This window comes from Apaloderma vittatum, unplaced genomic scaffold, assembly GCF_000703405.1.
Source record: "Apaloderma vittatum isolate BGI_N311 unplaced genomic scaffold, ASM70340v1 scaffold15955, whole genome shotgun sequence".
NCBI lineage: Eukaryota > Metazoa > Chordata > Aves > Trogoniformes > Trogonidae > Apaloderma > Apaloderma vittatum.
In genome coordinates, this window is record NW_009718940.1 from 60,687 (window position 1) to 70,889 (window position 10,203).

Genomic DNA, 10,203 nt, shown 5'->3' on the forward strand with positions numbered 1-10,203 from the left:
GTTATTTTACTGTTGTGGGTTCTGGAACCTTTTAAGAAATCTCTGGTTTTTTAGTGATGCAGTACCATTTAGCTTTCTCATGTGTTGCTGATGGCTTGTGTCTTTGAGATGGTGTGGCAAACACCTTAGGTAATCTGGCTTAAAATGTAGGGCTGAAGGAGCTGGATCTCTTTAGCTTAGAGAAGAGGAGGCTGAGGGGTGACCTCATTAATGTTTATAAATACGTCAAAGGGGAGTGTCAGGAGGACGGAGCCAGGCTCTTTTCAGTGGTATCCAGTGACAGGACAAGGGGCAATTGGTACAAGCGGGAACACAGGAGGTTCCACAAAAACATCAGGAAAAACTTTTTCACTGTGAGGGTGACAGAGCACTGGCACAGGCTGCCCAGGGAGGGTGTGGAGTCTCCTTCTCTGGAGACATTGGAAACCTGCCTGGACGTGTTTCTGTGTGACCTACTGTAGGTGATCCTGCCCTGGCAGGGGGGCTGGACTAGATCGTCTTTCAAGAACCCTTCCAACACCTGACATTATGTGATTCTGTGATAACGAAGTTGCAAAGGGGAACATTCTAGCCAAACTGGGCTAATAAGTACTTAGCAATTAGTATTCCTAGTTTGAAAAGCGTGCCTTTAATGTGTGGTGTATCATTTAGTAAATGTGAATTCATTCCTAAAATAGGAAAGATTGCTGTGCAATATGTTTCCCTGGACAAAGAGACAATTTTTTTTTCTATACAGTATTCCCTGAAGACTTCGTTTGAAACTGGAAATTCAGAGGTGCCATCCAACGCCTGCCATCTCTTCCACTGTATTTTTTAATTCTTCAGAAATTAAATATGTCGTTCTCGCTTGTATTTCATTGTTAGCATGGAACACCTCCTCTCCTGATTGCTGCTGGCTGTGGAAACATCCAGATGCTTCAGTTGCTTTTAAAGCGTGGATCCCGCATTGATGTTCAAGATAAGGTCAGGATTCTGCTTTGTCACCATTCTGTTTAAGTTTTTCAGTACAGTTAGCAGAGGACAAGCAGTTCAGAACAAGTCGTATTGGAAATGGAAAAAATCTGGTCTGTAGAGTCTGTTTTCTGTCTTCCAAAGCAAAACAATAAAGGGAGATCTTTAATAACATCATTTATTACTACTGCATAGCCTCTGATATTGATCACTTTATTAGCTGAAGTAATTTGAATTATACTAATCTTAAAATGTAGTTCATGCTTACAAAATTGCCTCAATTAGTTCAAATTAGTGTTTGCCCTAAAACACAATGGTGAACTTCATTTAATATGGAATGGTAAATGCACGTTTTAGTGATGGACAATACCACAACTAAAACTCATACATGGTGGAGGATATGCTTTGCAACAAGCTTTTTTCTAAAATATTTTATAACTATATGAGGTTAATTTAAAGAAAAATTGAAGCACTGTCTGCTTCTCTGACTGACAGAGGATAAAGTAAGCAGCAGAAAGATTTTATCTCATGATTGTTCTTTCCAGGAAACTCCTTCACAAGGGGAGCCCTTGCAGTTAGTCAGTTATCCTGTTAATCATCCTTGCAGAGCGGTTTTTGTTGTTATTGTTGGTATGTGGGGTTGTTGAACCAAATTGAAGTGCGTTGTGGGGTTTCTTAAGTAAATATGTTCGTATAAGCTTCAATACCTGTTCAGTACATCTGCGTTCATCTAAGTGCATGCCTCAGTTGAAAAACCAGAATTAAGATTTTAAACTGAACAATAACATCTGTAATCAAATATTTTTGACAGGCTGGATCTAATGCAATCTATTGGGCTTCTCGACATGGTCATGTAGAAACGCTGAAATTTCTCAGTGATAATAAATGTCCTTTGGATGTTAAAGATAAGGTAAGAAAAAATATTTTTCTTCTTCATTCTTTTTTTTATAACTTTATCTTAGGTCTTTCAGTTGGAATGATTTTCAGCTGTGCTGTAATTCCAAGAATGTGACTGGCTTTTTTAGTGTGTTTTTTAAGCTAACATACTGGGCTGTGATAGCACAGCTTTAAAGTAGCTGGATATAGTGATTAATGTTAACCAAGCACACATATTAAATGTGGTGAGTACATGATGATTAGGTAGGGAAATACAAACCTATATTAAATTTAGCCTGAAGACTAGATTTCTCATTGGAACCCAGTGTAAAATCGTGATTCTGTTTTTCATTCCTCATGATTGAAAAGCACTTTTGTCTGACAAGTGAAATTGACTGTTATTAAGTTGAGTATAATGCAGCCTAACAATTTATGGCTGAGAGCACTTACCTTGTCTCCAGCAGTATTACTTGAGCAACATTGCCCTAGAAACTATTTGGTTTTAAAATCTTACCATAGCAATGTTTTTACACTAACCAAAACTCCAGTACAGAGGCAGTTATACTTGTGAAACACAGTTTGCTTTGTTGACAGAACTAGTGCAAGGCAAGACACATTAGCAAAACTAGTGTTTGACTCGGGCTACTAGGAAAAAGGTTACTTTCTTAAATAGAAGTATCATTTCTTTCTCAACAAAAGGTTGCAAATAATTAACATGTAATGACCAAAATATGCCAGGATATACCAAGATGTTAGGCCAGCTCCTTACATTTGTATATACAGGGCAAAAGGGAGGCATACAGAAATAGTATGAGTAGAAATAAGACGTCTGTTTCAGTATCAATTACATGCGCAAGTGCCTCCTCGTATTGCTCAGAAATCTTATTGTGGCTGTGACCTGGAACAACTTAAGCAGGAAAATAAGTTCTGAAAAAGGAAAACCTGTGAAGAGGCAACCTGTGGGCTGGTAACGTGTCTGTCACGTAGAACTACAGTTTGTAACTGGAAGATCTCTGCTGACCGCAGTTGTGCAGCTGGCTTATGGGGGAGGATGAGAACCCCATGCAGTGTGCAGGCACTCAGTCTGTGCATGGCAGCGTACAGGGGCATCTAGGGGTGACATGAAATTACATTGGCGTGTTTTCCTGTAATTGCAGTCTGGGGAAACCGCTCTCCACGTCGCAGCTCGCTATGGGCATGTGGATGTCGTTCAGTTTCTCTGTAGCATTGGATCCAATCCAAACTTTCAAGACAAGGTGAGTCATGTTCACATTTTTTCTTCAAGGAATAAGGCTTTAGTATGAGTGTACAAAACTCTTAGTCTTGCCTTGCAGCCTCTGGCATGTTTGCATTAGGAAAAAATAACAGCGTTTTGGAGGTGTTGTTACCTCTTAATAGATGAAGGCTATGCAAAAAACAATGTTATAAAACTGATTATAAAATACAGGTTCTCTAGAAAATAAAAACCTAAAAGATGGAGAAACTCAACATCACAAAGGTATTGGTGGTGATCTGTGCTCTGTGAGTTCAGCTAAAGCTTTTTTATTAGTTTTAGCCTTGACTTCAGCTTGTTTTTAGCTGTCATGGGACTTCTCTGATGTATCAAGCACTCATTTTTGAAAATTAGGGAAGGGCTCAGGAGGGCTTCTTTAGAGCTCTGAACTCTTGTGAGAAAACAGGAAAGGCTTAACAGAAAAAAAAAAATCTGTTTGACCCAAATTTAACTGTATGTGAGAGTTCCACAAGTATCCCAAAATGTTACATCCTCTAGGACTGCCTTTATATTGTGTAAGCAGGAGCAAGCCAAGAAACCACAGGATGTGCTGTTTGACTGTTTCTTTTGCCTGAGATTTTTACAGAAGCCTTCAATATGGTCCAGGTTCTCTGCTAACACCAGTATTGATTATGTCTTCACTGATATTTGCCAGACACAGAAAGAATATCTCATTTCTTTGAATTTGATAGAATGACTTTTTTTGGTGGGTTTTAGTCCTCCCTGCTTTTCAGTGGGTTACTTTCAACAGCATATTTTTGCAAAACATTTGAGTTTCTTGATGATGTCCCATGTAACTGTTAAGAAGTACAAGCAGGTTGAAGGTGACTGTTTACAAGCTTCCTGGGTCCAAGTAAAAAGCAGACTATAACTTCAGTGGCAATTGAACTCAGAATGTCTACAGTTTCAAACGCTTGTTACAATGATGTGCATTTAAGGGACTTGTAAATATCCATTGCTGCCTACCTACACTCCTAAGTCATTAGGATGTCCTTTGTGAACATGGTAAGCAGAGTGACATATCTCAAACTGCAAGTCCAGTGGGATTTGCATCTCCTTGATGAGCTATTTTAAACACTGAATTAGTGTTTCAGCATGCAGGATGTAGAAGTTGCTTATGAGTGAGGATCAGTTTTCAAGTGAGAGGAGTGTGGAAGCATCTAAACTAAAACGTCTGGGGTGTTGTCAGTAAAGGGTTATGTGGTGAGAAATGTGAACTCTCAGAATCCAGGTAATGATGAAATTCTGTTGTGTTACCGTAATCGCTTGGTCATTTTCTCTTCTCAGTTAAGCTGGGGAATTGCTCCTCCTCACATCTGGTTCAGCTCTGGTTTTGTTGTGTTTTTTTTTCTTTTCATGTGGATAGGAAGAAGAAACCCCACTGCATTGTGCTGCTTGGCACGGCTACTACTCTGTTGCCAAAGCGCTCTGTGAAGCAGGTTGCAATGTGAACATCCAAAACAAAGAAGCAGAGACTCCGCTCCTGACAGCATCTGCAAGGGGTTATCATGATATTGTGGAATGCTTGGCAGAACATGGGGCTGACCTTCATGCAACGGACAAGGTTAGTTTGAGCTGCTTTTGAGCAGGAGTTATGTTCAGAGATGCAGCACTGTTTCCATGACATAGGTTTTCTGAGCAATTCACACACAGTCTACTGATGACTGCAGTAGTCTTCAGAGTTTTCCGCTGATTCTACAGTTAGATTTTTGCTTATTCATTATCACCTTATCAGTTATCATCTTAGGAGCAAAACTATGAAAAAATGACAGGAACATTGGATTCTGTGATTGACAACAAACTATTAAGAGAAAAAAGATTAATTTACTGTTTGCCGTTGGCACCTGTAAGTTGGATAAATGACATCTATTTCCAGTAAGCTAAATTCCAACTATTTAAAAATATAACTGTATTTGATTCAGAATCAATTTTTGTGTTTCATGGTGCAATCCAAACAAATTATGCATTTCATTGCTGGTACTTTTGGTATGCTTGTCTTTTTAGCTACTTTATTGCTCATAGTTACTAAATAGCTATTATAGCAAGTTCGGAAAAATGCTTTTGTTTTTAAAAGAATTAAATTGTAGTCTCCAGCCACATTGTCTCTTTAAGTTATTCCACAAAGAAGGAAAGCTCTGTCTCTAAAGTTACTGATCACTAAGCAAATTGCATGACTTTTGCATCACTAGTTTCTGATCACTAGAGTGGTTTGCAATGGTAAGCTAGTTGCTACGTTTGGTCACTGTCCCAACTCCTAGGAAAGTCATCAGCAGAGAATGTATATCTGCATTTTATCCATTCTCCTGCAAAGCCCAGTGGCTTAATAGAAATATGCTTTCATCCCATAGCTCATTTATTCTGACAGATACTGTGCATTTCCCTGCCTTCACCCTCAAAATAAAAATAAAAAACATTGTGATGCAAGGAGATGCATCCAGTTACATGAAATGATGGTGACACTGCAAAATGCTTTGATTGTTAAATTATTAAATCTCACTTACAAGCTGTTTTATGATTTCAGGATGGTCACATAGCCCTGCACCTTGCTGTGAGAAGATGCCAGATAGAAGTAGTTAAAACTCTCATCAGTCAAGGATGTTTTGTAGATTTTCAAGACAGACACGGCAACACTCCCTTGCACGTGGCCTGCAAAGATGGGAATGTTCCTATTGTGATGGCTCTCTGTGAAGCAAGTTGTAATTTGGATGTCACTAATAAGGTAGATAGAATATGGGTACTGAACTACTTTGTTTAGTAGCTCACTTGTTGCATTAGATGACCTTTTCCAATTCTCTGGTACGAAAAATGTTTTTCCTTTTATTTTTTTACCTCTTACAGTGGCTGAATGCAAAGCATTAAGTGACTCACCTTGCAAATTTACCTAAGTTTCTTTCATTTGAATTGATGATGAGTATCCATAAAGAAAGAGCACAAGCGGATTATCACAGTGTATTTTGCCATTCGTCTCTAATGTTGAAGCATGTGCCAGCCTTCTTCTCTAACTCTATAGCTTTGAATTGTGCAGATTCCATCTAGGCACAGAAGAACAGAATAAATGCATTGCTGCTGGCCTTGAGTTGTTGTGATTTAATAACAGTAATTTTTATCCAGAATTGATACATTTTAATGAAAAATCTGCTTAGAATCTTCCAAGTCACATGAAAAGATCTGCACTGTCATCTAACAAGGCTTTTAACTCAAATGCAGATTCTATTCCTAGTCACAAAAAGTGTCATATTGGCTGGTTTATGTTTTTCTGCGTTGAGTAGATTTATTAAAATAAATCTGAATCAAAAAATTGTCTTAGAAAAGCTTTAATTGATCTCTTAAACTGTCACTGGTGGAGGTACAGGCAATCTCAGAAATAAAGTGTTAAGTGCAAAATTATTTTCAAAAGTGCAAAATTATTTTCAAAAGTTGAAGTCAGGAGTCTGTGTAAGATTCTTTTTGTGAACTTCCTTGCTCATTGTTTCATAGAGGCAGCATTGCAAAAACGCTTTGTAAACGTTACAATCTTAAAAGTGTTGATTCCAGTGCATATTGATGGATTACTGACAGCTAAAAGTGTGAACTGTCCATAATTATTGTAAGCATTTGAAAAAATAACAATAATAGCCTCTCCTTAAACTTTAAGGTACTAGTGCCTTGTTTACTTCTGTTGTGTTAGTGCTGCAGTGTATGGGATAACTGAGTGTGATGCTCTGCAGGTTTAACAATCTGGCTTCCTTCATAGAGATCTGTAACAGAGAAGTAAGCTTTTTCCTTTGATTAATTTGAATAGGCTAACATCAGCCACTGGGCTTGGCTGATGGGCTGTAAGGCTTAGGGATTGATACTCAGCTTTGAATGGCTTTCTCTGCCGTAGTCATGTACACTAGAGAGATTTTTAGAGTGCTCGTCATTTGAAAGGATGAGCTTGGGCCTTATTTAACAGACGATCTTTAATTCTACTGTTCCTTCTCAGCAGGGAGCCCTGTAATGGGAATGCATTAACATAACAACTGTTTGTCCTTGGTCCTCATATCTGACGTTGTCCCACATGGACATAACACTGATTGAAGGACTGATTGAATGCACCATTTGTTTCTTCTACAGACTATGTGCAGTACAATATCATAGAATCATAGAATGACTTGAGTTGGAAGGGCCCTTAAAGATCATCTAGTTCCAAGCTCTCTGCCATGGGCAGGGACACCTCCCACTAGACCAGGTTGCTCAGAGCCTCATCCAGCCTGGCCTTGAACACTTCCAGGGAGGAGGCATCCACAGCTTCCCTGGGCAACCTGTGCCAGTGTTTCACCACCCTCACAGTAAAAAATTGCTTCCTAATATCTAGCCTAAATCTGCTCTGCTCTAGTTTGCAACCATTCCCCTTGTCCTGTTGATACACACCCCTGTAAAGAGTCCTTCCTCATCTTTCCAGTACCTTCAGATACTGGAAGGCCACTGTAAGGTCTCCCAGGAGCCTTCTCTTCTCCAGGTTGAACAACCCCAGTTCTCTCAGCCTGTCCTCATAGGAGAGGTGCTCCAGTCCTCTGATCATCTTTGTGGCCCTCCTCTCGACTGTCTCCAACAGAACAATGTCCTTCTTGTGTTGAGGGCTCAAGAGCTGGAAGCAATACTCCAGGTGGGGTATTCTCAAGAGCAGAGGGGCAGAATCACCTCCCTTGACCTGCTGGCCACACTTTTTCTGATGCAGCCCAGGACACAGTTGGCTTTTTTGGGCCTCCAAATCACGTTGCTGGTTCATGTTAAGCATTTCATCAGCCAGCATTCCCCAAGTCCTTCTCTGCAGGGCTGCTCTCAGTCTGCTCATTGCCCAACTTGTATTTATGCTTGGGATTGCCCCGACCCAGGTGCAGGACCTTGCACTTAACCTTGTGTAGGTCGGAAAAGACCATTAAGATCGTTAAGTCCATTAACCATTAACGTAGTAATGCTAGGTCCACTGCTAAGCCATGTGCCTAAGCACCACATCTCTATGTCTTTGAAAGACCTCTAGGGATGATGATTCAGTTACAACTCTGGGCAGCCTGTTCCAGTGCTTCTGGAGAACTGGAGAAATCTTCTGATGGAGAAATTTTTCCTAATATCCAATCTAGATCTCCTGTGGTACAACTTGAGGCTATTTCTTCTTGTCCTGTCACTTGTTACCTGAGACAAGAGACTTGACCCCTACCGAGCTATAACCTTCTTTCAGGCAGTTGTAGAGAGCAATAAAATCTCCTCTCAGCCTCCTTTTCTCCAGGCTGAACAACCCAGTTCCCTCAGTTGTTCCTCATAAGACTTGTTCTCCACACCCTTCACTGGCTTTGTTGCTCTTCTCTGGACATGCTCTAGTACCAAAATGTCCTTCTTGTGGTGAGGGGAGAGTGACTTCCCTGGTTCTGCTGGCCATACACTTTCTGATACAGGGCAGGATGCTGTTTGAGTTGAGGTGGTTTTGAGAAGCCAGTTTTCAGTTGTCAGAAAGATAGCTTTGCTTTCAAACAGAATCATAGAATCATAGAATTGTCAGGGTTGGCAGGGACCTTAAAGATTGTCTAGTTCCGACTCCCTTGCCTTGGGCAGGGAGATCTCCCACTCTTTCATAAAGTAGTTTTGTGGGTTTGTTTCTCAATGTGGGTTGAAACATGGAGAGTGGTATTGAAAGCATGAATACATGTGAAGTAATAGAGGAGTTACAAGCAGAGAATATGTGGTACTGGTATTTGTAACAGTAGCCCTGAAATGGAAGACCAGAAGTGGATGTCATGAGGACGTGTTGTCAGTGTAGATACTCACAGCAAAAAGCAAAAATTGAGAAAGTAGTAGTTGGAGCACTTTCCTTTGTCACTGAAAGCACAAATTCCTTCAGTATGACTTCTTGCTTTCATCTCTTTTATTCCTTTGGGTAGAAAGGGGAGACTGCAAATATGTAATCTTTAGTAATACTTGGATTGAAATAGAATCAAGAGCTTTAAATGTTAAGGACTTAGTGTTGCTTAACTGGTTCATATTTAATTAAGCAAAGTGCAACTAACATTACTGGGAATTAGAAAGACATGTCAAATATAGCCAAAAACTCTAAAGGATTCCTCCACAGTTGTAGAGGATTTAGCTATAAAATTGTTTCCTATTTTTTAAATAGTCAATCTATCCTTTGTTTTTAATTGACCTTTAAGCAATTGTGCTTAAGCAGTAATCAAAAGTACATTTTCTCAAGACCTTTACAGAGTCTCAGTATGTGTAATTGAACAATATGTTTGATTATTAGTCATAAAAGTTAATGTTCTTTGGCTAATGTAATGACACTTTTTTCTCATCTTAGTATGGAAGAACACCTTTACATCTAGCTGCAAACAATGGCATTCTTGATGTTGTCCGGTTCCTGTGTCTTACTGGTGCCAACGTAGAAGCTTTAACCACGGTAAGTATTGAGAGATATTGTTGTGCTTCTTGGTTCTTTAATGTGTTATAGTAGGAAACTAATTAATCTCTTGGAGTGGTTGGAAAAAAAAGACAGTGTTTTGTATGTCCACAACTTGAAAAGCATTCTTTGTTGTCCACTTGTTGCCTTCTTACAACTGAATTTGAAACTGATTAAGGTACAATACAGCTACCACTTTAAATGCACCTAAGAATTTCTTCACCTAAGAATTACTTAGAATTATAGAATTATAGAATTGTATCAGCTGGAAGAGAGCTAGAAGATCATTGAGTCCAGCCTTTGTCCCAGCCCTGTCAACCTACTAAACAATTCCCCGCAACGCAACATCCCCTGGTCTCTTCAACACCTCCAGGGACAGTGACTCAACCACCTCCCTGGGCAGCCTGTTCCAATGGCTGTCAAGCCTTTCAGTGTGGAAACTCTTCCTAAAATCTAACCTGAACCTCCTCTGGTACAATTTAAATCCATTTCCCCTCATCCTATCACTCTCCACGAGGGAGAACAGATCAACCCCTGCCTCAATACAGCTTCCTTTCAGGTAGTTGTAGAGAGCAAAAAGGTCTCCCCTCAGTCTCCTCCAGGCTAAACAGCCCCAAATCCCTCAGCCCTTCCTCATAGGACTTATATTCTAATCCCTTTACCGGCTTGGTAGCTGCCTCTGTACCCTCTCCAG

At 39.9% G+C, this 10,203-nt stretch overlaps 1 protein-coding gene across 1 annotated transcript in view; it reads left to right on the forward strand.

The window, feature by feature from the left end:
* Positions 1-9,509, forward strand: part of LOC104274740 (death-associated protein kinase 1-like) — a gene marked incomplete at both ends in the record, with an annotated part of 31,838 nt that extends 22,329 nt beyond the window's left edge. Inside the window, 6 exons of the mRNA XM_009870455.1 lie at positions 865-963; positions 1,763-1,861; positions 2,985-3,083; positions 4,467-4,664; positions 5,622-5,819; positions 9,411-9,509. Coding sequence (XP_009868757.1) covers positions 865-963; positions 1,763-1,861; positions 2,985-3,083; positions 4,467-4,664; positions 5,622-5,819; positions 9,411-9,509 — 792 coding nt within the window. The remainder of the gene's footprint in view (positions 1-864; positions 964-1,762; positions 1,862-2,984; positions 3,084-4,466; positions 4,665-5,621; positions 5,820-9,410) is intronic.
* Between the last annotated feature and the right edge of the window lie 694 nt (positions 9,510-10,203).